The 26,108-nt window shown below is 71.7% G+C and overlaps 3 protein-coding genes across 8 annotated transcripts; all 3 read right to left on the reverse strand.

The window, feature by feature from the left end:
- Positions 1-86: 86 nt before the first annotated feature.
- On the reverse strand, positions 87-1,127 carry ELOF1 (elongation factor 1). The gene is made up of 3 exons (XM_052799138.1): positions 871-1,127; positions 656-726; positions 87-570 (listed from the first exon to the last, which is right to left on the reverse strand). The coding sequence occupies exons 1-3, from the start codon at positions 984-986 to the stop codon at positions 506-508; spliced, it is 252 nt and encodes an 83-aa protein (XP_052655098.1). The 5' UTR covers positions 987-1,127; the 3' UTR covers positions 87-505.
- Positions 1,128-1,544: 417 nt separating this feature from the next.
- ACP5 (acid phosphatase 5, tartrate resistant) lies at positions 1,545-3,702 on the reverse strand. Its single transcript, XM_052799131.1, is given in 5 exon segments — positions 1,545-2,152; positions 2,522-2,873; positions 3,003-3,130; positions 3,458-3,589; positions 3,591-3,702. Coding segments are annotated over 5 exon segments (945 nt in total). The 5' UTR covers positions 3,687-3,702; the 3' UTR covers positions 1,545-1,915.
- A 3,321-nt stretch (positions 3,703-7,023) lies between these two features.
- Positions 7,024-25,180, reverse strand: NFIX (nuclear factor I X). Of its 6 annotated transcripts, XM_052799127.1 has the most exons (11): positions 24,997-25,179; positions 16,495-17,026; positions 13,140-13,202; positions 12,864-12,938; positions 12,531-12,651; positions 12,026-12,159; positions 11,516-11,638; positions 10,953-11,119; positions 9,927-10,050; positions 8,520-8,608; positions 7,024-7,456 (listed from the first exon to the last, which is right to left on the reverse strand). In XM_052799127.1, the coding sequence occupies exons 1-11, from the start codon at positions 25,021-25,023 to the stop codon at positions 7,442-7,444; spliced, it is 1,470 nt and encodes a 489-aa protein (XP_052655087.1). In that variant the 5' UTR covers positions 25,024-25,179; the 3' UTR covers positions 7,024-7,441. The 6 variants fall into 6 exon arrangements, with proteins under 6 accessions (XP_052655087.1, XP_052655085.1, XP_052655084.1 ...); XM_052799125.1 differs by lacking the exon at positions 9,927-10,050 and having other exon boundaries at positions 10,953-11,012; positions 24,997-25,180; XM_052799124.1 differs by lacking the exon at positions 9,927-10,050 and having other exon boundaries at positions 16,495-16,951; positions 24,997-25,175.
- Positions 25,181-26,108: the final 928 nt, after the last annotated feature.

A 26,108-nucleotide genomic window follows, 5' to 3' on the forward strand; every position in this document is an offset into this window, starting at 1 on the left:
ATCCCCACGGACCCACAGATCCCTGCATGTCCCCACGCGTCCCTGTGCCCCCCACAGTGGCACTGCCAGTGACAAGGACACAGAGCCCCAGCCCAGCCCCACAAGGGTGTTTATTCAAGGGCGGCTCTGCCAAAACGCGTCACCTCTGCGCCCGGCCCCTGTCCCCGCATCCCTGCAGCCCCGCTCCTGCGCAGTCCCTACAGCTTGCTGGTGAGAGGCAATTAAGTGCCTGGGATGGGGACAAGTCCCAGAGGGGCCAGGCGAGCCCCCTCCCTCCCTCAGACCCACCCCAAGAGCAGGAGTCCTATCCCTGGGGGAGGACACATCCTGGGTCCCCATGTGAGCTGGAGCCCCGTGCCCGGGGACAGAAAGGTAGAAAATGTAAAGAGAACACCACAAAGGGGTGGCAGGGTCGTGACCCCTCTGCCTCAGGTCTCGGGGTAGGGATGTGATCTCCCGCCCCAGGGGTCTGGGGTTGTGCTGTGGGCAGGGGCTGCCCCAGCCACTACTGGTTGGCAGCTTCGCAGGCATCGATCCAGTCGCTGTAGACGTCCACCGGCTCCGACAGGTCTCAGGGGGATGTTAAGGCACTAACAGGGAAGTGGAGGGGGGATCCAGGGAGGGTTGGGGGGGGTGGGGTTCCCGGTAAGGATACATGTGATGGGCGTCTGGAACTCCTCCAGGCAGACGGTGCAGGAGATCACCCCCGTGTTGCGGGCACGGTCCCTGAGAGCAGCAGAGCACAGGCTGCTACAGGCAGCCCCTGGCCGTGCCCCCTCCCGGGCTGTGGCCCCCTCCCAGCCGTGGCACTCCCCCCCAGGCCGTGGCCCCCCAGCCGCGTCCCCTCCTGGGCCGTTCACCCCCACTCACATCTTGACGTCGCAGGACTTCTCGTGGTTGCAGAAGGGGCAGGTGAACTGCGTCTCCAGCGTCCCCGTCACCTTCTTCTTGGGCGGCGGCTTCCGCTTGGACTTACGGCGCCCCATGGCTGCGGGAACCGCGACGGACCCGGTCACGGGCCGGGGGCCGGGTGGACGCAGCCCCTCCCGGGACCCGGCGTCCAGGAGCCACCGCGGGCGCGGCCCCGACCTGCAATGGGCCACGACGGGGGCGAGCTCGACGGCCCGGCCCCCGCACCCCCTAGCCGTACCCCCCGGGCCCCCCCAGCCCCGGCCCCCGCACCCCCCGGCCGTACGCCCCCGGCCTCCCCAGCCCGGTCCTCGCAGTACCCCCCGGCCGTAACCCCCGACCCCCCCCAGCCCGGCCCCCGCACCCCCCGGCTGTACCCCCCGCCCCACCTGTCGCCCCGTCCCACTCCGCTCCACTCCCGCCGAATTTCCCCCAGCGACGGGCACTTCCGCCGCGGCGACACGGAAGCGGCCCCGGCCCCGCCCCCGCCTGGCGCCGCTTCCGCCCGCCCTGCGCCCATTGGGCGACGGACGCGCGGCCCCAGCCAACCGGCAGTTGCCGCTGCCACCACGCGGCCCGGAGTTGCCCCGCCCCCCCCGATCGGAGGCGAAACACGGCTGTTCTGGGGCGATCGGTCGCAGCGGCTCCGGGGCAGCGGCTCCGTCCAAAGCCCTTTATTGGGGGCGCACTGGGGACCCGTGGAGGTCGGGGCTAGGGGCTCCTACAGGGCCTCGGGGGTCCCGCCCTGTGTCCCCAGGTCAAGGGTCACGAGGGGTCCGGCCCCGCGCCCCCACGGGGTCACCAGCACCAAGGGGGCCGGGGGCTGCTGGCTGCCCCCGCGGGGTCCCACAGGGCCTGGGGACACAAGGGTCTGTGATGGGCGCCCCCCCCCATGCCGGGGGCCGGGGGTGCCACCGGGTGCCCCCCTGCGTCCCCTGCTGTCTCGGGTCCTGGGGTCCTCCAGGGTCCTGGCACTGCGGGGGTCAGGCACCAGGGGTCTCAGGGGTCACAGGTCGCGGGGGGGCAAGGCCACACGGTAGAGGACGCGGCCGGTGGCCTCCAGGTAGGTGACGGTGGCCGCATGGGCGTCCAGGCGCAGGTGGGCAAAGCCACCGGGGGATGCAGGCGCCCCGAAGAAGAAGCGGAGGGAGCCGGGGGGCACGGCCCCACTGTGGTGCTGGGACTCTTCCACAAAGTTGCCAGCGCCGCTCACCACATAGCCAACCCCCCCTTCCTCCAGGAACTGGGGGGTAAAGATGGGGGGGGGGGGGGTCAGGGGTCTGGACACCTGGGTCCCCACCCAGATGCTGGGGCCCCGCCCACCTCCTGCTCCAGGAACTGGGGGGTGGGGGTCAAGGGGGCAGCAACATGTTGGGGGTCAGAGGGGGGTCCCTGGACACAGGGGTCCAGTGGGGAGTCTAGGGGTCCTCTCAATGCCAGGGTCCCATGGCAGGGGGGGTTGGTCTGGAGGGTTCCTCAGACGCCATGATCCCATTGCAGGGGGCCCCAGACACCAGGGTCCTGTGTCAGGTTTTGGGGGGTCCTTGGACACTGAGGTCCCATGTGGGGGGGTCTGGGGGTCCCCCCCAGAGGCCAGGGTCCCCGGGCTCACCTGCAGGTTGTGGTCGTGGCCGCAGAGGTAGGCAGTGACGCGGTGGCGCCGCAGCAGCGGCCGCAGCAGCCGCACCAGGCAGGCAGTGGGGCCGTGCTCGGCCACCGACCACACTGGGTAGTGGCCGGCCACCAGCACATAGCGGTCGTGGCGTGCAGCAGCCAGGCGTCCCCGCAGCCAGGCCAGCTGCGCTGCCGCCGCCCCCGCATCCTGGGGGCCCTTGGGGGCACCCCCCACCCCAAAGTCATCCCCACCACCGCAGAGCAGCACCGTGTCCAGCATCAGCAGCCGGGCCGAGGCGTTGGTGCCCGGCAGGGAGAGGCGCAGGCTGTAGTAGTAGTGCGGGAAGTGCCTGTGGGACACAGGGGGCTTGGGGACACTTGGGGACATCCCAGGGGTACTTGGGGACACGGGCAGGTGGCCATGCCAGGGAACAAACAGCAACTGCACAGGGGTCCTGGCTGTTCTGGGGGGTCCCTACCATCGGGGGGAGTGGTGCCCATATGCCAGCTGCGCCGTGACGTTCCCAGCATGGTCGTGGTTCCCAGCCAGCACGAACCAGGGCAGCTCCCGCAGCCCCGGGGCTGTGAACACCCGCTCGAAGGTCTCCTGCCAGGGGGACATGGGGGGGCACAGGGAGGACAGGGGGAGCGGGAAACAGAGAGAGACATGGGGACACGGGATGGGGACATGTAGGGACAGTGGGAGCTGAGCACAGTCCACCCAGCCAGGCTCCCCACAACCCCCCCTGGGGACATTTGGGTTCCACTCATAGAGGTACTGGGGTCACCCCTGAGATTTTGCCCCCCTCCCCCCAAGACTGGGAGTCCCCCATACAGATTTTGGGATCCCCCCACCGCAGCCCCCCCCCCGAGATGCCCTCCTGCTCCCCCTCACATTTCAGGGTGCCCCCACCCCAGAGACATGGAGCCATACCTGGAAGCGGGGGTCCCACTCGTCCTGCACCCCCTCATAGTAGAAGTTGTCCCCAAGGGCGAGGACAAAGTCGGCGCCGAGGTCAGTGGCGGCACGTCCCATGGCTGCCGCTGTGGCCACCTCTCGGGGGGTGGTGAAAGGGGGGTCGGGGACCCCCCCCCCAGTCACCCACCGCCAGGAACTGCACCGCCCCCTCAGGGCCCCCCCCGGCCACCACCGTCACTGTCATCCACAGCAGCGCCAGCATCTGCAGACGGTGACCGTGGGGACCCAGGCATCTGGGGGGTACGAGGGGTCCCAGCCCCCACCCATCCAACCCAGGTGTCCAGGGGATCCCAGGGGTCCCAGCCCCCACCCGTGGGTCCCAGGCATCCAGGTGGGTCCAGGGGGGTCCCAGTCCCCACCCATGAGACCCAGGTGTCTGGGGGGGTCCCAGGGGTCCCGGCCTGCACCCATGGGTCCCAGGCATCCGGGGGGGTCCCAGCCCCCACCCATGGGTCTCAGGCGTCCAGGGAGGTCCCGGGGGGGCCGGTCCCCACCTGTGAGACCCAGGCATCTGGGAGGACCCCAGCACCACCACCAGCCCCCGTGGACCCAGGCACCCAGTGCAGCCCAGCCCCCCCAGTACGGAAAGGGCACCCAGGCCTCTGGGCCGCCCTCCCCGCGTCGGTTGCTGGGGCAGGACCCCGCGGGGCCGGGGCCCACTCACCCTCGTGACCCCTCGCGTCTTCCCTCGCGTGTCCCCTCCGGCGCTTTATGGGCCCAAAAGGGGAAGTGGGGTCGCGCCACCCGGTGCCCCCCCCCCCGGCCCCGTCGTCACCTGACGCCTCGCGGTGACATGGGTCCGCCGCGGGGGGGGCCGGGCCGCGGGGCACTGGGAGCACTGGGTACACTGGGGGGCCCCGAGGGGGCTCAGCCCCGGCCTCCGCCGGAAATCCCCGAAATGCCCCAAATCCGCTCAAGCCGCGGCCACGTCACGGCTAATGCGGGACCCCAGCGCCCGGGAGTGCCCCCCCCCCCCCCACCGGGGACACAGATGTCCGAGTGTCCGTCCTCGTACCGCCCCCCCGCCCCGGGACCCAGGCGTCCGGGAGCGTCGTCGTCGTCGTCCCCCCCCCCCGCCGCGTTTTCCAATCAGGCCACGTGCAGCGGGGGAAGGGGGGGGCAGCCGAACGCCTGGGAGCCTTACTGGGCGGAGCGGGGAGGGAAGCCCCCACCCCAAGCTCTGGCCTTCGGCCCTGGGGCCGGTGGACCCGGGGGGACCCGAACTCGGGGGGACCCAGGCGTCCGGCCCGGCCCAGTCCCACCAGTCTGCCCAGTTCCGCAGCTCACCGGCCGGGCGGGGTCCCGCACGCCTGGGGCCCTTCGGGGTCGGGAGGGTCGGGGGGGGGGGAGGGGTGGGGGTCGGGGGGTCCGGGGCACCTGGGTCCTCTCCAGCTCCGGGAGGGGCAGCAAGGCCCAGCGTGTGGCCGGGGGGGGGAAGCGTCCCTCCAGGTGGGGGGTGGGCACCGCCCTTTGCCTCTTAAAAGCGGCGGGGGAGGGGCTCGGACACCTGGGTCCCGCCTGCCCCCCCCCCCCCAGCGCGGAATGGGGAGAAATCGGCCTGTTTTGGAGCTGCCCGGGCCGGGAAGGGGGCTGCCCCCGGAGTGTCCGTGCCCCCGCCTCCCCCCCCGCCCCGTAGGCCCCCCCCCCTCCGTTCCGGGAGGAGGACGGAGCTCCCGCTGCTCCCCCTCGGGCAGAGGACCCCGGCGCCCGCCCCCCCCTCCCCGGTGAGGGGACCAGCCCTACGGGGACCCCGTCGCCGCGGGTACGGTCGCTACGGAGAACCCATCACCGTGGGCACCCCGTTGCTACGGGGTCTCCGTTGCCCTGGGGGCCGCGGCTGTTGCCCCCCCCGCGACCACCCCCAACCCCCCCGTGACCCCCCCCCCACAGGCTGAGGCGGGGCGGGCGGGTACGACACTTTATTTCCTTTTTTTAATCTTTTTGCCCCTTTTCCGCGGAATTTTCCTCCTTCCCGCTCGCGGGCGGCGCCTCTGGGGGGTTTTTCCTTTTCTCCTCGGTCTGGGGGAGGGGCCGACCCACCCCAACGGGAAATGACGTCACTACCACGTGCGGGGGTGAGGGGCGACCTGGGGGTCCCCAAATGTGCAACGCTGGTGTGGGGGGGCCCCGAGAGCGACGCCCCCCAACATCGCAACCCCCCACCCAGGGCTTGGGGGGGGACGGGGGTCCCGAAATCGGGGTACCCAGAACTGGGGGGGGAGTTACCACTGCCCGGGGAAGGGCCCATTGCTGGTGGGGGGTCCCCAAATGTTGGGGGCCCCATTGCTGGTGGGGGGGCCCCAACAGGGGCCCCAAAATGGAGGGAGCCCAAAAAATTGGGGGGGGGGCCTGTTTCCCGGGGGGGGCACTGCTGGTGGGGGTCCCGGGGGTCCCAAAAACCCGAGGGAGGGGGCCACAAAGAGGGGGTTCACCCCAGAGTGGGGGTCCCCAAAACGGGGGGCCCTAATGATTGTCCCCATTTTGGGGGGCCCATTGGGGGGGGGAAGGCACACGGGGGGGGGTCTAAGGCAAATGCAATTTTGGTCCATCTGACCCCAAAACCCGGGGGCTGGGGGGGGCTGGACCCCCCCAAACTGCCCCAAGGTGGGGGGGGGCCCCATCCCATCCCCCCAACACCGAAATCAGCCAAAGGTGCAGAAAACCCCAAAATGAGCAAAATGCCCCCAAATCCCAACCCCAGCTGCTCCCCCCCCGGTCATGGGCCCCATGTCAGGAATTGGGGCCCCCGGTGACCCCCAGAATGCGGGGCTGGAGCAAAAACTACCCAAAAAACGATAATAAAAAACACAAAATTGCCGGGGGGGGGAACCCCGCTGGGCAAAATCAGGGAAAATAGGGGGGGTTCCCCCAAAAAAGCACTTTGGAGAGCTGGGGGGGGGGGGGGGGCCCGGAAAGGGGGGGTTTGACCCCAGAATGGGAAGTTTGACCCCAAGGGGGGGGGTGTCACTTTGGGGGAGGGCATCAAATGGGGGGGGTGTTGACCCTAAACGTGGGGGGGTTCAACCCCAGAGAGGGAGGGGGACCCACAGTGGGGTGGTTTGACCCCAGATGGGGAGATTGGACCAAAAAGGGGTGGGTTAACCCCAAAAGGGGGGATGGGCCCCAGATGGGGGGGTCTGACCCAAAACGGGGGGGGGGGTTTGACCCCAAACTCGGGGGGAAGGGGGTTTGACCCCAAGCGGGGTTGGACCCCGAAACGCGGGAGTTTGACCCCAAGGGGGGGAGGGGGGGCCTCGCCCGGGGGTAATTGCACTTAATTAAAAAAATGAGCTGGGGGAGGAGGGTCAGGGGGACCCCAAAGCCGGGGGGGGGGGGCGTTTCAGGGGATTCAGGGTGTTTCAGGCCCCCCCCAGCCCCGCTCGCTGGCCTGCAGCAAGGGGGCCCCCGGCACACGCATGTGCGGTGCGTGTGCGAGTGCTGGTGACCAGGGCACAAGCATGTGCAGGGGCGGGGGGTGCACACGTGTGACAGTGCGCACGGCATGGGGGGGGTGCCGACGCATGTAGTGTGACCACACGGTGCCGGGCGTGCACACATGTGCGCGGGTGTGTGCAAACGTGTTGCGTGCACGCGCAGGAGTGCGCAGGTGTGGTGTGAGTGCACACACGTGTGCTCCCCCGGGGCCCCACCCCCCCCCGAATTGCGGCTGGGGCGGGGGGGCCCAAACACCCCCGGGGGCCCGGGGTGACCCTGTCTGTGCCGGGGGAGTATGGGGGGTTGGGGGTGGGGGGGTTGGGGGATCCCGGGGCGGGGACACATCAGAGAGGCCGAACCCTCATCCACGTCGGGGGGGGGTTGGGGCCCCCCCGGGGGCGGACGGCGGCGGGGGGGGAGCCGGGGGGGGGCCGGGGGGCTGCGGCTTTTTTTTGTCTTTTTTTCTCCTTTTTCCGGGCGGTTTCTCCTCGTCCGGGGGCAGCGTCAGAGGAACCAGGACTGGGGAGAGACGGGGTCAGTGGCAGTGGGGGGGGACCCCCAGCCCGACCCCCCGGCCCCACTGTGTCCCTCCAGCATCCCCCCCGCCCCCCCAGTGGTCCCCAGGGCTGGGACAGGGGAGGGGTGGAGTGAAGGGGGGAGGTCGGGTCCCAGCAGCAGCACGGGGACCCAGGCGTCCGGGCGGTGCCCCCGCTCTCAGCACCGGCCTCAACGCCCAGCACATGGCGGACCCGGTGTCCGGGGGACCCAGGCGTCCAGGTGCCCCGCCCATCCTCGCGTGCCAAGCTGGGCGAGGTGCTGGCACGCCATTGGCAGCCCAGCCACCGCACCACCGTGTCCGGCCAATCAGGGCGCGCCTGCCCGCCGCAGCGCCCGCAGCCTGCCAAGGCCTGCCAGTGCCAGCCAATCCGCTGCTGGCTCCTCCCCCTCCTGCCTGCCGGTGCCAGCCAATCAGGCACTGCCTGGCTGGCCCGCCGAGGCCCCCCATTGGCTGCCAGCCCTGCCCCCCCTCCCCCCTCCCCCAGCCCATTGGCTCCGGGCCGGCGCCATGGCCTGCTCCAGCGCCAGCCAATCCGGGGCCGGCGCCACAGGGCAGGCAGCCAATCGGGCGTCGTGCCATGGCACTGGGGGCCAATGGGGCGCCCTGCTGGGGGTCACGACCCCCAGCCCGTGGTGCCACGGCAGTGCCACGGTGACGGGGGGGGGGCACAGGGTTGCCACGGTGACACTGGGGGCAGGGCCCCGCCCCACCATTGTTCCCGGCAGGGCCTGGCAATGACATCATGTCTCGTTGCCCCGGGCAACCAGACGGGTCAGACATGATGGGGGGGCCCAGTCCCCCCCAGTGCCTCCCAGTTTGGCAGCAGGGGCGGGGCGGGGGAGGGCAGTGACCTGGGCCCTGCTCATTAACCACCTAATTAGCCCACGGAGGGAGGGGCAGGTGAGGACCCAGGCGTTTGGGCGTGCCTGTCCAGGGGACACAGGCCTGCGGGAGGGGACCCAGGAGCGGGGGGGGGGGGGGGGGGGGGGGACACACACGGACACGGGAGTCCGGGGGCCCTACCTGCTGCTGGGGGAGGGTCAGAAAGTTGCCGTCGCGGGGTCCGAGGCCGACAAGGCGGGGGGCAGCGGCGGCGCCTGACGCTGCGAATGCTGCGGGGAGAGCGGGCTCAGCCCGGCCCGCACGGGCGCGTGCGACACGCGGTGCGGGCGCGCGAGGCGTGGCGCGGGTGCGCAGAGGCCCCCGGCGCCGTGGGAAGCGCGCGTGCACGTGAGTGTGTGAAAGCACCCATGTGTGAGTGGAGCTGGGGGGAACGTGCCCCCGCGGGTGTAAGGAGCTGGGGGCGGCTGCACACGTGCGTGCGACGGCGCGGGTGAGCATGTGAGGCCGTGCATGCACAATCATGTGTGTGTGTGCATCCAGGGCCATGTCGTGCGCACACACCTACACGTGTGTGCCCCCCCACACTGCACAGGAGTGCTCATGCACCCAGGGTGCCCCGTGCCAGTTGCAGAGCACCAGGACCCCCTCCCGTGTGAGCCCCCCCCCTCCATCAATACTTACCTGTGGGGACCCCCCCCCCAACCCCCTTCCCTGCCCCATCTCCCCTGAGGATGGAGCCAGGAGAAGGACAATTCAGACGATCTGGGTGCCCCCCTGTCCCTGCAGGGGACCCAGGGGTCCAGGCCCTGGGCCCCCGGCAGCACAAGGGACCCAGGCATCCTGTGCCCCCCCTTCCCGACCAACCCCCCCACCGAAAATGGGGTAAAAAGGGGTAAAAAATGGAGAAGGGGAAAAACGAACTGAAAATGGGGTGGATGAGGCGCCGGCGGGGACGGAGCAGACGTGCCCGGGGTCAGGGGACGGTGACGGGGGACGGTGACAGCGATGACGATGCGGAGAAGGTGATGATGCACGGGCAGCCGGGCCAGGCTGGGCCACCCTGTCACCTCGTGTCACCCCCCCGTGCCAGCCCCGTCACCCCCTGTCACCTGCTGCACCCCGCCCCACCCCCCCCCCGCCGGGGTCACCTTGGTGCCACCCGTGTCACCGGTGCCATCCTGTGCCTGCCTGTGCCACTGCCAGATCGTCCCAGGGCCACTGCTGCCACTTGTGCCACCGGCCCCCGAGGTCCCCGCCCGGCACCTGCAGCCCACTGCACCCCACTGCTGCGCACCCCTGCACCCCACTGCTCCACCCCCCTGCGCCGCACAGCTGCACCCCACTACTGTGCACCCCCGCACCCCACTGCTGCACCCCATCGCTGTACCCCTGCACCCCACTGCTCCACCCCCTGCGCCCCACTGCTGCACCCCACTGCTCCACCCCCACACACTACTGCTGCACCCCAGCACTGCATCCCCCCCACCCCATTGCTGCACCCCCTGCACCGCTTCCTGCCCCCCCATGGCCCAGGTCCCGGCTGCGGGTGCAGTGGGGTGCAGTGGGGCACAGGTGGCGGGGACTTACGGGGTGCCGCGGGCGCTCCGCCCTGGGGGCCGCTGGGGGCTTTGGGCTCCGGCGGGGGCAGGGGCAAGGGCCGGGCCAGGGGGGCCCCCGCAGCCCCCCCGGCCCGGCCCTGCGCCCCGCACGGCTGCAACGAGAACACGGTGACGGGCACCCGGCACCCAGGGACCCCTGGGACCCCCAGGGTGGGGGCGTGGGGACGGTGGAGTGGCACGGAGGGGGCAGCAGCACAGGGTGGCACGGGGGACACGGGGGCCATTGCACCGGGGGGGGGGGTGGGGGGCCTTGCACATGGCAGAGGGGCACGTGGGGGGGGTCCCCAGGGTGGGGGGGCCCCCAGCGCGGGGGTCCCCGTCACTCCCTTCCTGGCCCCTCCGCGGCAGCCGGCACGGCTGGCGGGTCTCGTTTGCATACAAGCTCCGCCCCCGCGCTGTATTTGCATGTCGGCCCCGCCCCGTAACCGTATTTGCATAAAGCCCCACCTCTTTGCACTCCGGCACCGCCTCTGTTGCCTCATTTGCATACAGACTCCACCTCCTGGCCCTCATTTGCATCTAGGTCACACCTCCAGGGAATTGTCCTGCACAGGCCCCGCCTCCCCAGCCTAATTTGCTTACAAGCCCCACCTCCAGGGAACTACTTTGAACAAGCCCCGCCTCCTGTGCCTCATTTACATACATCTCCCGCCCCCAGGGCGCCCGTTGCCGCGGAGACCAGGCGCCGCTCCGGTCCCTCGGGAGCGGCGCTGGGACCAGCGTCCACGCGGGGCCCCGCACTGGTCCCAGCGCCCCGCACTGGTCCCGGCCCCGCAGAGCCCCGAGCACGGGGTCGGGCCGGGGAGGGGGGCAGCGTCCCCGCAGCATCACCGCATCCACACGTCCCGCGTCACCATGTCCCTACGTCCCCTGTGCCCCCCGCCCCATCCCCGCAGCATCACCGCATCCACACGTCCCGCGACACCGTGTCCCTACGTCCCCTGTGCCCCCCATCCCATCCCCGCAGCGTCCCCCGTCCCCATCCCCATCCCACCTGGGGGCCCTGGGCGGCGCCGTCGGCGCAGACGAACTGGACGAAGTCCTTGAGCGAGTCCTGCCCGTGGTGGTAGCGGATGGTGGGGTGGGCGAAGTAGGGGCTCGACTGGGGCAGGAGGGACCCCGACGGGAAGTGCAGCGCCGAGGCTGTGGCCCGCGGGCTGCCTGCAGGGACCCTCAGCGCCAGCACGGGCGGCCGTGGGACCCACACGTCCAGGGATGCAGGACCCAGGGTCCGGAGCCCTCCCAGGACCCAGGCGTTTGGGGGAGGATGGGGACAGGACCCAGATGGCCAGGGACATGTCGCCCCCCCCCCCCCACCCCCACCCCGGCCTAGGCCTGGACCCCCAGTCCCACCCTGTGTTCACCCACCAGTGCCCAGGTGGGACCCAGGTGTCCGGAGCCAACCCAACCCCTCCAGACTGGGGATCCCAAGGAGCTGGGGGGCACAGGGGGTTTGGAGGGGTGAGGCAGTGCGGGGGGCCAGGGGTCCCAGGGGAAGGCAGGGGGTGCCCAGGGGGGATGGGGGTCCCGGGGGGTCCCGGGGGGGTGGGGTCTCACCGGGGCGGACGCCGGCCAGGACAGGCAGGGGGTGGTGGCCGAAGGCCATGCGGGGGGCAGCCCCGTGCCCCGAGAGGGCGCTGCAGAAATCCAACTTCCCCGACTTCTTCAGCGCCGCCGGGCCTGGGGGGGCCGGGGGGAGTCGGGGGGGCACCCAGATCCCGGACCCCCCACAGCCCCCTGGGGACCCCCCTGGACCCCCAAACGTCTCCCAGACCCCAGTGTCCCCCCCAGGCCTCCTGGCACAGACCAGCCCCCCCCAGCTCTCAGGGAACCCCCACGGCCCCCCACTGATGCCCTGCACCCTGTAGCCCCCTCACCCCGAGGCCCCTGCATGCCCATAGCCCTCCTTCGCCCTTTACCTCCCATGTTCCCCCCCCCGCAAAGTCCCTCCCCATGTCCTCTTGTCACCAACCCATGTCCACATCCGCCCCCAGGAACCCCCTGTGTCCCTCCATGTCCCCCTTGTCACCCCCCTCCATGTCCACATGCCCCTCCCATGTCACCCACCGGTGTCAACGTCCCCCCCCCAGGGCCCCTGGCTGCTGCCAGGGGCTGGGGACCGCCCTGGCCCGGGGTAGAAGACGTCGTCCCCGGGACCCTCCAGGTCCCCCTCATCCAGCGCCTTGGGGCGCTTTGGGCCGCTGCGGGGACAGGTGTGTCACCTCCAGGGATGGGGGCATCACCCCCCCACCCTCCCAAGCGGTGTCACCCACCAAGAACTGGAGCACCACCCCACACTGGGGACACAGGGATGTATGGGACTCCTGGAGGGTGCCCAGCTTGGGGGGGTATAGGGTATCCCAGGGGCTTATGGGCATCCCAGGGAGTTATGGGGGTCCCAGGGAGTTATGGGGGTCCTGGGGGTGTCCCAGGGGGGTTATTGGGGTGGTTAGGGAGGGTTCCAGGGGGGCCAAGGGGGGTTATTGGGGGATCCCGGGCGGGGGGGAAGGGGGTTACGGGGGTCCCAAGGGTTATGGGGGATCCCGTGGGGTTACAGGGGGTCCCGGGGTACCTGGCAGCTGGGGGGCCCAGGGGCCGGCGGCCGAGGGCGACGGGGCTGATGTTGTAGTAGCCCCCCGGGCTCTCCAGGTCGGCCAGCGAGAAGTTGGGGCCCGACGCCGTCGCCACAGGGGCTGGGGGACACAGGGGACTTGGAGGACCCACATGGGACCTCCCCCCCACCCCGAGCCACCCTCATGTCCCCCATGTCTCCATGTCCCACGCCCCCACCTCCCCCCATTCCCACAACATGCTTGTGTTCCCTTGTCCCCCACATCCCATCCCTCCCCCTGCCCCTGTCCCCCCATGTCCCCACCATGTCCCCACCCCCCATGTCCCCACTTACTCTGGGACACCCTCACCAGCTCCGTCACGTTCCAGACACCCGACGTCACAAAGCAGTCCTGGAAGGTCAGGTGCCCTGGGGAGATGGGACATGGGGGACATGGGGGGACACCGCGCTAGGGGGGCACAGGGCCTGGGGACACGAGCACACAGGGCCGGGTCACCATGGGGACAGAGGGCGCTGGGGGGCACTGGGAGCACGAGGGGGCTGCAGGGGGTGGCACTGGGAGGGCCCAGCAGACCGTGGGGGTGGTGCTGGAGGCACCGGGGGGCTCACCGTTGGGCAGTGGTTTGATGTCCGCGTCTCCCTGGGGGTTTGAACTGTCGGATTGTCCGGAATCTGCAGGAGAGATGGGGTCAGGACCGGACGCCGGGGTGCCCCCGGACGCTGGGGTCCCTGTCCCGCCCTCGGGGAGGGGCAGCCCCAGACGCCTGGGTCCCAGCACTGGAGGGCCCCTTGTTCCCGCAGGGTCGTTCGAGGTGAACGTCCGCCGGGACCTCAGCTGCGCCCGGGCAGCGCCCGCAGCCCCCGTCCTCCGCAGGACCCAGGCGTCCGGGTGCCCCCCCGCCCCATACAGGACCCAGGCGTCCGGGTGCCCGCACCCCCGAGGGGACCCAGGCGTCCGGGTGCTCCTTGGCCGGGTGATGGGGGGGGATGCAGCAGCCGCAGGGGGCCGGGGGGGGCTGGGGCTGGCAGGGGGCCGGGCCGGGCTGGGCCGGGGGGGCTGGGGGCCGCCGTGGGGCCGGGCCGGGGGCCAGGAATGCGCTGGCCCCCCGCCAACGGGCAGCGCCAACAAAGCAGCCATTGTCTGCGCCGAGTGGGGGGGCGCCCGGACGCCTGGGTCCCCCCCAGCACCCCCCCGTACGGCTGGGTCCCCCCCCCCCCGGCGGCAACCCCCATCTGCCCCGGACACCTGGGTCTCCCCAGCACCCCCGCCCCAGACGTCTGGGTGTCCCATCCCCCCTGCACCCCCTCCCATTCCCGACGCCCGGGTCCTCCCCAGCACCCCCACGCTCCCCACGGGGCCCCAGGGCTCCCTTCACCCCCCCTGTCCCGGGGCCCCGGGCGTCCGGGCAGGGGAGGGGCAGCAGGACAGGTCCCCTCCCCCGTTTTGGCCCCGCCGCGTCGCCCCGCGGAGTCAGGGGTCAGCAGGGCACGTGCCGGGTCGCGACCTCTGCAGGGGGGTCGCGTGGCAGGCACGTGCCACCCCACCCCCACCGCCCGCCTGGACGCCTGGGTCCTCCTCCCACAGCCCCCGGCCTCGGGGCAGACCCCGATGCTGGGTCCCGGGAGCAGGGGGGCCCAGGCGCTCTCGGGACCCCCATCCCGCAGCCCCCCTCTGTGCCTCAGTTTCCCCCCCAAGCCCCGAGCTGGACCCAGCGGGTCCCCATGTCCCTACAGGTCCCCAGCCCCACAGCAGCCCCACAGCCTCCCCGTGTCCCCAGCCCCAGCGGGGGGTTCAGGTGCTGTTGGGCAGCTGCGCCCCGACCCCCCCGCGGGGCCCCTCCCCCCGCACCTGCGTCCCCTGGACTCAGGCGTCCAGGAGGGGACCCAGGCATTTGGGCAGCGCCAGCAGCGACTGCGTGCGTCACCCGCGCAGCCCCCCGCAGCCCCTATGGATCCTGCGACCCACGGGGACCCCTACAGCTGCCTGCAGCCTGACAGGCCCTATAGACCCGCCTGGAGCCCCACAGACCCCCAGACACACAGAGGTCCTGGCGGAGCCCTGTAGAGCCTACGGAGCCCTATAGCTCCACCTGCACCCCGAGACCCCAGAGACCTACAGACCCTAATGGGTCCCCCTGCGGGTGCCCACAAACTCAGAGACACACGTATGGACCCCCCCCAAAGCGTGGAGCTGGATCCCCTGACAGGGAAAGGGACCTCAGTGTCCAGGCGTGCCCCCCAAAAAGGCAGGCAGGGGGTGGCGGGGGGGCACCACCAGCATGGCCCCAGGGCACACGCGTGTGCAAGACAAGAACAGGGGCAGGTCGGGGGGTCCCTAGCATAGGGGGGGGCTATTGCAGAGGGTGTGGCACACCATGGCATGGGGGGGGGTCCCCATCACGGGGGGGGCTATTGCAGGGGGGGTGGCACACCATGGTACGGGGATCCCCAGCATGGAGGGGGTCCCCATCCCAGGAGGGTCCCGCTGCGGGGCTGCGGTGCCGCAGCGCGTTTCGGGTGCCAACAAGCGCCGCCATCTTACGCACGGGGGGGGGGGTTGGCACCGCGCCCCCCCCAGCCTGCAGCAGCCAAAGGGCCCCCGGCGGGGGGGCGAGGGGGGATGCCAAGGGGGGCCAGGGGCCGGGGCCGCGCACGGGGCCTCGTGCCGCGCATGGGGGCACGGTGCCAACCGGGGCCATTTTGGCGGCGCCGGGCAGGAGCTGCATTGGGGATTTGAGCCCCCCCCCTAGCCGGGCAGCAGAGGGGGGTGGGGGTGTGTGAGGGGGGCTGCAGGGCCCCCCCGCGGACATGCTCAGATTTGGCACATGGGCCTGGGGGGGGATTTGTCCGGGGGATTGTCCGGGGGGTGGGGGGGGCCAGGATACACATCCCAGACTGCCCCCTCCTTCACCCCCCAATGCACACGAGGGACCCAGGCGTCCGGGCACACCCCCCAGCAAGGACCCAAGCATCTGGGAGCCGACCCTAAGCACCAGTAAAGCAGCCCAAAATCCCTCGCTCCAGCCCCAGAATTATACCTCTCCCTGGCAGGGAAGACGGGACCAAGTGTCCAGGCTGGGGTCCCCCCTCCATGCACACACACACGGCTCTGCCCCTGTGGCCCCTATACACGCGTGTCCCCGTCGCAGCCCCTGCAGCACTAGGCACGCGTGTCCCCCCACGCTGGCTCCGTGCACACACACGTGTGCGCTGCTGGTGCCCCACAGGCATGAGGGCCGGGTGCCTGTTGCACGCCCACGGCCCGGCCAGGGCAAAAGCATCTGCTGGGAGCCCGGCCCATGGCACGGCACGGCTCGGTGCACGGCAGAGCTCAGCAGGCGGCACGGCTCGGGGCTTAGTGTACGGCACTGCTGGGTGCACGGTGTGGCTCAGCACTCGGTGCACAGCAGACCACGGTGCAGTGCAGAGCCCGGTGCACGGCACAGCTCAGGGCTTGGTCCAGCGCCCAGCTCGGTGCACGGCACGGCTCCGTGCACGGCTCACGGTGCACAGTCTGGCACAGCGCATGGCACACGGCTTGGCACGCGGCACGCAGCACGCGGCGCGTGCTTTGGCACACGGCGCGGCTTTGTGCGAGGCACGCGGGGGCCGGCACCCCCGGCCGGGGCCACCCCAGGTGGGCATGGGGAGGGGGCCGGGAAGGGCCGCGGGTGGAAGGGGGGCCCCGGGCAGCTGCACAGAACCACTGACACTGCTCCGGCCCCAGGGCTGCCACAGACCCAGCCCAGCCCCAGTGCAAGGATCCCTCCGGCGCCCACTGGGGCTGCGGGTGCACCTGGGACATCGCGGGGAGATGGTGGTCCCAGGGCCCCCTCCGGAGCTGGGTGGGGCACAGCCGGGAGCCTCAGCCCGCAGTCCTGGCATGTGCAGCGGCTCCCGCCGCCCCCCGGCCGCGCTGTCGGCTCCGGCTCAGCCCCCCACACTCCCCACCGGTGGCACTCACCAGGTGCGTGGACAAAGTAGGCCAGGTAGAGGTCGAGCTCCTTGATGGTGACGCCAATGTGGTGGGGCTGGACGCAGAGGCCGGGGCTGGCACACTGGGGCGCCTTGGCCAGGCGCTCACCGTCGGTGCTCTCCAGGGGGACGCCCTTGAAGAGGATGACCATCACCAGGTCCAGGCGCCAGACCTTGTCGGCCTGGCGCAGGCAGTCGATGCGGCGGATCTTGCCCTTCTGGTCGGGGTTGGAGAGGACGCAGCAGGGCGCCTTCTTGCCGGTGACGGAGAGCACGAAGTCCTCGCGGCACTCGGGCCGGATGTCCTTGCGCAGCTTGGCCAGGAGGCGCGAGGCCCACTTCTGCTTGACCTCAGGCTTCTCGCCCAGCAGCTCGTCCTTGACGGCGCGCTCCTCCTCCTTCGACATCCGCTTCTCGTGCTTCTTGAAGTACTTGCGCTTGCGGGCCTGCAGGTTGAACCAGGTGTAGGAGAAGGCCCGGACGTGGGGCAGCAGCGCCTCGATGAAGGGGTGGAACTCATCCTGTGGGGCAGGGCGGCGTCAGTGGGGTGGCTGCCATGGGGTGGCCGCGGCCCCGGCAGCTCCTGGGGGACCTCCATCCTGCACAGGGAGCTCCTGGGGGGACGGCCCCATCCCACACAGCGGGAGAATCCCTGGGCATGGCCCCATCCTGCACAGGGAGCACCCGGGCGGATGCCCATGCCGGGCAGGGGGAGCATCCCCAGACACGGCCGCATCCTGTGCAGGGGGCTCCCAAGGGCACCCCAGTCCTGTGCAGGGAGAGCATCCCTAGGCATGGCCCCATCCTGCGCAGGGAGAGCATCCCCAGGCACAGCCCCATCCCAGCCCCTGGGGATGCTCAGCTCAGCCCTGGGCATCGCTGGGGGCCGGGGCTGCAGGATCCAGCCCCGGGAATGGCCCTTCGGGGCTAGGGGACTGGGGCAGCCCCGGGCCGGGGGGGACGTGCTGGGCTCCCGGTGCCCAACTGGCTCCGGGAACGAGTCGGCTCCCAGCCCCGCACAGCCCAGCGGTGCTGCCGTGTCCCCATGTCCCCGGCCTCGCTCAGCTCTGGGTCCCCGTTCAGACCCTGTCCCAGCCCCGCTCAGGCCCCCGTCTCGGTGCAGCCCCGTCCCCGTCCGCCGTATTGCCACAGCCCCGGCCCCGTCCATCCCCATCCGGCTCCCGGCGATGCTCCCGCTGCCGTCGGGGCTCGGCTGCCTCGGGCACGTCCCCAAGCCGCCCGCCCGGTCCCCGTCCCCAGAGCCGGTCCCTGCTGCCAGCCCCATCCCCGGTGCCACCGACCACCATCCCCGTCCCCATCAGTCCCCGTCCCCGGTGCCACCCCCTGTCCCCGCTGCCAGCGCCACCGGTCCCCGTCCCCTGTCCCCGCTCGCTGGTGCCGTCGGTCCCCGGCCCCATCCCCGGCCCCAGCGCCACCAGCGCCTGTCCCCGGTCCCCGTCCCCGGAGCCACCGGTCCCGTCCCATCCTGTCCCGTCCCCGTCCGTACCATCGCGGCGGCTCATCCCGGCCGTGGGCAGCTGCCAGTCGGGCCCCGGCGGGGCAGAACCGGGGGCGACAGACGGGGACGGGGGGCGCTACCGGGGGGGAAGGGGTTAACGGGGGCTACCGGAGGGGGGGGGGGGGGCGGGTCCGGGGGGCGGACACTGCGGGGGGGCTCAGGTACCGGGGGTCCCGGTCACCTGGAGGGGACCCAGCCGCCGGGACAGCGCGGGTCCCGGGGCGCGGGGGGTCCCTGTCGGGGGGGTCCCGGTCCGGGGGTCCCGGTGCCGCCGCGGAGCCGCCGCAGCCGCCGCCGCCGCCGCCGGGCGCGGAGCGCGCGGAGCCGCCGCGGCCCCTTTTGGCACCGGGACCGGCGCGGCGGTGGCCAATGGGGGCGCAGCGCGCGGGGGGAGCGGCCGCCCCATTGGCCAGGCCGGGGGGGGCGGGGCCCGGGGGGGCGGCGGAGTTCGGGGCCGGGACACGGGGAGGGGGGGGGGCCGGGGGCAGCGGGACGGAGCGGGCCCGGGCGCGTGCGGGCGGGCGTGCACCGGGCGCGCTCCGGCGGGGCCGCGCGTGTGCCCCGCGAGCCCCGTGCGTGCGCCACGCGTGTGCAACGCGAGCCCCGTCCAAGAGCCGTGCAAGGCGGCCGGCGGGGCAGAGCCCCGGTGCACCCGCGGCCCCGGGGGCTTCGCCAAAACACGGGGATCTGCACCCGAAGCCCTGCCGGGGGGGGTCACCGAGCCCCCCCCGGCCGCACTCCTCCCGCCAAAGCCCCGCGCAAGGGGGTCGAGCGAGGACGCCGGGGCCGCGCGTGCACGAGGGGCCCGTCCCGGGGGTCCGGCCCCCCCCGACACACCCCGAGAGGGGGAAGGCCCCGGATTTTGGCCGCTTTCCCTGGCCCTGTGGCGGCCCCAGCGCGGAACGGCCCAAAACCTCTGTTTCTGCCCCCAAATCCCCGACGCGGCGCTTGGAGCCAACACCCCCCACCCCCCCGCCCCGTAATTAATTCCCTCTGTGCAAAGAAAAAACCCAAAATTTGGGCGTTTTGGCGGCGGGGCCGGGTGGAGGCTCCCGCGCATCGGTGCCCGCACACCTCCCCAGCCCCAAACCTTGCAGCTTTCGCCCCAAAACCACCGCAGGGAGGGGGGGGGCCCACATACAGTGTCTCTTCCCGGCCCCCACCCCCTTCCTGCCCTGTTTTGCTTTGCAAAACCCATGAAATGGGACACAGCGGCACTGGCATGGGGGGAGGGGGGCACGGGAAGAGGGGGCACCCGGGGTGTCCTCCCCCCCCACCCCCGAGGGGGTTGCACGAGGGGTCATGATTCGCACGAGGGGTCGCGGCTGCACATGACAGCTCTGCTCACAGCACCCCTGGCTGAGCCGCCCGCAGGGGCAGGGGAGGGACCCAGGCGTCCGGGCCCCCTCCACCCCACAGCCCCCTCCCCTCCCAGCTGGCTGCAGAGGACCCAGGCGTCCGGGCCCGCCAGCACCTGCTTGGGCACGAGGAGGGCTCCCTGATGCCTGGGTCCACCTGGACACCTGGGTCCCCTCCGTGCCTCAGGGAGGGCACTGGGGTGGGTCGGGCTGGCAGAGGGGGAGTCGGTGGCCCGAACGCCTGGGTCCCCCAGCAGCCCCGGCAAAGACAAAGAGCCACCAGGTCAGGCCCATGCCGCCTGGATGCCTGGGTACGCCCGAACGCCTGGGTCCCCTCCCAAACGCCTGGGTCCCCTCCCCGCCCCTCCGCGGGGAAGCTGGGACTAGCGTGGAAGGATCTAGAGCCTTGGCCACCGGGGTCTGCCTGGACGTCGGGGTCCGTGCCCGAGGCCGGGGTCCCCTCCCGGATGCCAGGGTCCCCCCCCGGACGCCAGGGTCCGCGCTGAGGCGGGGTCCGGCCCCAGTGCCGCCAGGCTGCCATTGGCTGTGCCGGCCCCGCATTGAGCCGCAGTCTCGGGCGAAGCCACGTCGCCGCGTCCGCAGCTGCGAGCGCCCGGCAAAGCGCCAGCGCGGCGGCGGGGGGGGGCGGCGCCGGATCAGGAGGGAAAAGCCCAGAAAAAACAGAAAAGAGGGAAAAAAAGAAAAAAAAAAAAACCACCCCCCCCTCAGCCCCCCCGCCCCGGCAGCGCCCGCCCTCCCGCGCCGCTGCCAGCTCCCCCCGGCCCTCGGCTTCGCCGCGAGAGAAAACAGCCCAAAACAGCCGGAATTGCCGCCAAAAATCCCCCCGGCGGCCCCTGATGCCGCTGCCAAGACCCTCCCGTGCGGGGGGGGGGGGGGAGGCCGGGGGGGGGGGCGAGCGAGGGGCGTCCTGGACCCCCAGGCGGGGGAGGGGGGGCGGCCACGAGGGACCCCAGCACCAGGCCGGGAGCTGCTGGGACCCAGGCGTCCTGGCGGCCTCAGAGAGAACGTGCCGGATGGTCCTGGCAGGGGACTCAAGCATCCGGGGGGGACCTAGGCATTCGGGGGGGACCCAGGCGTCCAGGGGGGGACGGACGCAGGCGTCCGGGCTGTGCAGAAGAAGCTGCCTGCCTGCTGCCCTGCCCGCAGCCACGTGGAGGACCCAGGCGTCCGGACTGCTCGAGGGGAACCCAGGCGTCTGGGCCCCCCCTCCTTCCCCACACAGCAGAGCTGGGGACGGGACCCAGGCATCCAGGCCATGCTGGGGGGCCGGGGGGGTCACGGGCACCGGGGGGGACATGCCGCAGTGGCTCGAGGCGGTGCCGCAGCGTGCAGGGCCGATGCAGTTTGGCACCAGTGGACCCAGGCGTCCGGGTGTGCCTCCCCCCACCAGCTGGGGAGGGGACCCCGGCGTTTGGGCTGCCCCCCACCCCCTCCAACCCCACTCCCTCCCCAGAGCGGACCCAGGCATCCCGGCCCCCCCCCCGTGGCCTCCTGCCAGGCCGGGCCAGGGGGGCCCCGCGGTGCTGCCGCGTCCAAGAAAGCTTTTTGTGGCCCATCAATAATTCAGGCCCCCCCTAGCCCGGCCAAGGGCTCCTCCATTATTGATGCTGCTAGCACAGCCCCGCGGCTGGGGGACATGGGGGAGACATGGGGGGACGCAGGGAGGGGGATCAGCAAAGCCGTGAGTGCCGCAACACGGGGGTGCGGCAGCACAGACAGCGAAGCACACGCACACGTCTCGCCATGCGTGTGCAGGGCCTGCACAGCACGCACATGCCTCGCCACACACATGGCTCCTCGCACGCGCAGGCGGCACGCGTGCCGCACAGACATGCGGCACAATGGCACGCGAACACACCACGCGCAGGCAGCGCACGCCACGCACACGCACCCCCCGGCATGGCGCCCACGCGTGTCGCCCGCCCCCGCCTCGCACGGCCCCGGGCGCCTCGCACGGCCTCGCACGGCCTCGCACGTGGCGGGGGGGCGGTGCCTCCCCCGCACCGATTGCATCAGCCAGCGGCGCGGCCCCGCACGGCCACGCGTGGGGCAGAGGGCCCTTGCACATGCCTCACATGCTGGCACAGGCATGCACACACATGCACTGCACCTTGCACATGTGTGTTGCACACGTGGTGCACGCAGGGATGCAACACGGGCAGTGTGGGAGCGCACCCATACGCAGAGGCACTGTGCACACATGTTGCACACACGCTGCACAGGGAGACGCACATGGAGCGTGCAGGCGCAGCTGCCACGTGTGCACGTCGCCTGTACACGTATCGCACACAAGGTGCACGCATGGCACATGCACATGCACCCCATTACATATGTATCACCCAGCCCCTGTGACGCACGTGTGCATCCTCTCTCCTCATCACATATACCTGCACCCCATTACATATGTGCGCACATCCCCACCGTTACACATGTGTGAACCCCGCCCCACCGCCGGGCACTTTCAGCCCTTTGCACGCCCCAGCCCCTACAGCCTATAGGTGCCCCGTGCACCGCCCTGGTCCTCACTGGGCCCTATAGGCGCCAGAAGGGCTGGCTGCCGGCTGGGGGGGGCGGGGGGCCGCAGTTTGGGGGGTGTTGGAGCACCCCTTCCATCCCCCCCCAGCCCCCCGAGGCAGCTCGCACCCTCTGCAGGTCCTGGCACTAGTGGGGCGGAACCTACTAAGAGCTGCGGGTGCAGGGCACACCCCGTGGCAGCGGGGGGGTACCCTCCGGCGATGGGCACCGCCACAGCCTGCGGCAACAGGCCCCGCAGCAGCGCAGTGCCATGCCGCAGGCGCTGGGGCACATCCCAAACCTGCGCCACACGACTTCCCCTGACACCACGTCCTGCCCCGGCAGCCTGCTTGGCAGCACGCCCTCAGCTATGGTCTGCTGCCCTGGGCACGCGGTGCACTGCCTATCACATACGTCTCACATATGTGTCCTGTACATGGCACGAGCACAGCGTGGCCCCCAGCACAGGCTGCACCGAACCCCCAAATGCGCGTTACGTTGCGTGCCGTGATGTGCACATCGCACCCACAGTGTGCGGCACATTGCGACCCGCCGTCAGCAGCACCTTGTGCTCTGTGCTGTACCCTGCACCGGCCACAGCACTGTCTTGCGCCGCACCCTGCACCACGCCAGCCACAGCACCCTGCACCCTGTACCGGGCATGGCACCAAGCACGGCACCTGCACTGCACCCGCCTATACCACACGGCTATAGAGGTTGGTGATGTATGTGTTGCTGTGGCCATCACCTCACACCCCCAGGGTGGGGGCTACAGGGGCTGCGCACACGCAGCCCCCTCATCTCCCATGGCGCGCATTGGGCTGCCTCCCCCCACAGGAGTTGTGCAGGCACGGGGGGGGCTGTGCAGGGACGGGGAAGGCTATGTGTTTTTCCCCGTGCTTTGCAGAGGAAATGGCCACGGGGGCATTTTGTGCAGCTGGGGGGTCCATGGGTGCCCCTGCTCCACCCCGGGAGTCACCAGGTGCCGACAATAACGGTGATGTCGTGACAGTGAGGATGAGGGCGACCCACGTCGCTCCCAGGCTGTGCTACGTGCCCCAGGGTCCGGCCCAGGGCAGGGGGTGGCTCCGTGTGGCCGGGAGCCCTCGGCTGGGGGGGCCTGGGGGGACCCTGGCCCAGCAAGCAGCCATGGCACCGACAACTGGAACCCAGTGCTGGACTGGGGGCTGCATCCTGCTGGGGGCTGGGGCCACGCGTGCTGCCGGGGGGGTTTCACCCCGGAGGCTGGAGGCTACAGCACATAGAGAGTGGCCACTGCCTGTTACACTGGCTATAGGGGACGGGGACTGTAGGGGACGGGGACTGGTGCTGCACCAGTGGCAGACGAGGTACAGCCCATGCCTGGTTGGCCACAGGGCCCGGTGGCAGGAGCCGCCACTATACATGCCGCTATAGGTGCCGCTATACATGCCACTATACGTGCCGCTATAGGTGCCGCTATGCGTGCTGCTATGCGTGCCCACGGCTGGGCACAGCGGCCAGATCCTGTGTGCGCTGGGGGCCTGGCCCTGCGCCGGGGCGGGAGGGGGGGCGGGATGATGGCACCAGCCCAAAACCGCCCAGAAACGGCTCAAAAGGGAAAGGGGGGTGAGAAGGGAGCACATGCATGTGAGCGTGCGGTGCCAGTGTGCACACGCACGGAAACACTTTGGCACACTCAGGATTGGGCCCCTGAGGCTGCTGTGCATACGTGTGAGCGTGCACGTGTGCGCACAGTGTGAGACTGCGGGTATGCACAGGGATGTGCACACATGTGCAGAGTGCAATTGTGCACACACACCAGCAAGCACATACATGTGACTATGTGTGTGCATGCGGGAGCACATGCATGTGCAATTGTGTGTGCAGGAGGGAGCACATGCCTGTGCGCTGGCATGGGCAGGCTGGCTCACAGGCGCGTTGCTGGCGTGTGCAGGCAGGGGCACACGCATGTGCAATGGCGTGTTGCTGGCGCGTGCACACGCGTGTGCGGGGCGGGCGCCGAAGCTGCGAGAAGCGCCGCTGGCCGCCCGCCCAGACACAACCGGCCGCCAAAACCGCCCCGAAAAGCGGGAGAAAAGGGCAACGGCGGGGGGGGGGGAGCAGCAACGCCCGGCGGGGGGAGGCTGGACCGCCTGAGCGACCGCAGCAGGACCCCGGGCGGACCCCAGGACAGCCGGGGGGGGGGGGGGAGACCCCCATAGGGACCCCCATGCCACAGCCCCCGAGACGTGCCCCCACCCAGAGCGCCCGATGTCGCCCCTCCCCACGGACCCCCCTGTCCCCACGGAACCCCGCAGCCGCCCAGCAGCGACCCCCCCCCCACGGCCCCCCGCAACACCCCAACAACCCCCCCAGGACGAGGCGTCCCCCAGCCCTGGTGCCCCCACGGGGGCCTCACCCTCGCCCGGTCCCCCGGAGCCCCCCGGCCGCCCTCCTATGGGCCCCGGGGCCACACCCCCCCGGGGCCGGGATTCAGCCCGTCCCGACGGTGCCCACAGGCACAAAACACCCCGTGGGCCCCGACTGCCCGGTCCCGCAGGGGCCCATGGACAACACCTCCCGTGGGGCAAACGCCCCCCACTTCCCCGTGGGTGACCCCTGCCACGTCTCCCCCCGCCGCGGGAAGGGGCTTCGCGGCGACACCGGGCCGGGGGATCCCGGGGCGCAGCCCCACTCCGGACCGAGTCCCCTCGCACCGGGCCGCCACCGGGCTGGGCACAACCGGGCCCCCCCGCACCGGGGGCCCGGCCGGGGCCGCTCCGGGACGCAGCGCCGCGGGCACCGGCCTGAGGCGGCAGCAGCCCCGAACTGGACCAGCCCGCCCCCCCCCTCCCGGCAGCCGCGCACCGGGTGCGGCCCCGGCGCTCACCCGGGGCCCCGGCGCCGGCGGAGGAAGCGGAGTCGCCGCCCGCCCGGTACCGGCAACCGGGGAAGGGTCGCACCCCCACCCACTGCACCCCCATTCTGGGGGGCGCAGCCATTCGCGGCGCGCAGCAAAGCCGGGACCGGACCCCCCTTTACGGACCCGCCGATACCGTACGCCCCCCCTTACTAGACCCCCCGCTCCCGGCCGTACCTGGGTGAGGCAGTACGGGGAGTACATGGCGGCGGTGTCAGCCGCGGCGGGGCATGGCGGGGAGGGGGGTCCGGGGATGCCGGGGGTCCCGGGTCCGGGGGTGCCGGTGCCGGCAGCGCGCGGGGAAAGTTTGCCCGAAGTTGGCGCCCGCCGCACTTTTGCCGCGGGAAGCGCCGAGCCGGCCCCGCCCCCGCCAAGCCCCGCCCCCTGGCCCACCCCCTCCCCGCCCCCGCCGGACCCGGGTCCGCCCACACGCGGCGGGGCCCCGCCCCCTCTATCGCGGGACACGCCCCCGCCCCTGTGGGCACGCCCCCGCCGGGATGGGCCCCGCCCCTGCCGGGACGGACGGGGGGGACCACGGGGGGGACGACGGGGGGGACCACGGGGGGGACCACGGGGGGGGGGGGTGACGGGGGACGGAGGACGGGGGTCGTGGGGACACGGGTCCCCCACCTGCCCCCTCTGCGGCCCCGTCCCCGCACCCCCCCCGGGTGCGGGGACCCGCAGCCACAGGGCCCCGGCAGGCGAGAGGACCCAGGAGCCGCTGCGGGTCCCCGCTGGTGACAGTGACAGCGACAGCGGTGGCAGCGGGGAGAGAGGCAGCGCGGTCCGGTGACGGCCGCGGTGACCGTGCCGTGACAGCAGCGGTGGCACCCACAGTGCCGGTGGTGGTGGCTGTGGTGGTGACAGTGCCATGACAATGACAGAGCCAGCACTGGTGACCGTGTGGTGACTGTGCCAGTGACAGTGGCAGTGACAGTGCCGTGGCAGTGTGGGTGACAGTGACAGTGGCAATGGCAGTAGCGGTGACGACGGCGGTGGCAGCCTCATCTGTCATTCCGGCTGCGGCCGAGTCCCTCCGCCATCTGTCACCGCCCGGTGCCAGCGCTGGCACCACCACCACCGCCACTGTCACCCCTTCGCTGCCGGAGGCGCCGTCACCGCCACGGCCTGAAGCACTGAGGGGTGGCACAAGGGACCCCGGCTTTGAGGCACCCCAGAGGTCACCAGGTGCCCCGGCTGTCCCTGGGCCAGGGGACCCACGGCCGCGAGGGGACCCCAGGATTGGAGGGGAGGGGGAGGTCTCAGCATCCCCCCCACCCACTCGCCTG

The sequence above is a fragment of the Harpia harpyja genome, chromosome 10 (assembly GCF_026419915.1).
Source record: "Harpia harpyja isolate bHarHar1 chromosome 10, bHarHar1 primary haplotype, whole genome shotgun sequence".
In the NCBI taxonomy this organism is placed as follows: Eukaryota; Metazoa; Chordata; class Aves; order Accipitriformes; family Accipitridae; genus Harpia; species Harpia harpyja.

Excerpts from the sequence above, each read along its gene's own strand:
- NFIX (XM_052799127.1), bottom strand. The coding sequence starts at position 25,023 with ATGTACTCCCCGTACTGCCTCACCCAG. Across the intron at positions 12,160-12,530 it reads CTGGGCCCCCCAGCTGCCAG|CGGCCCAAAGCGCCCCAAGG; the intron begins GTACCCCGGGAC and ends CTGTCCCCGCAG. Across the intron at positions 11,639-12,025 it reads GGGGGGGGACGTTGACACCG|GCCCGGCGGCGCTGAAGAAG; the intron begins GTGGGTGACATG and ends CGGCCCCCCCAG.
- ELOF1 (XM_052799138.1), bottom strand. The coding sequence starts at position 986 with ATGGGGCGCCGTAAGTCCAAGCGGAAGCCGCCGCCCAAGAAGAAGGTG. Across the intron at positions 727-870 it reads AAGTCCTGCGACGTCAAGAT|GGACCGTGCCCGCAACACGG; the intron begins GTGAGTGGGGGT and ends TGCTGCTCTCAG. Across the intron at positions 571-655 it reads GTTCCAGACGCCCATCACAT|ACCTGTCGGAGCCGGTGGAC; the intron begins GTATCCTTACCG and ends CATCCCCCTGAG.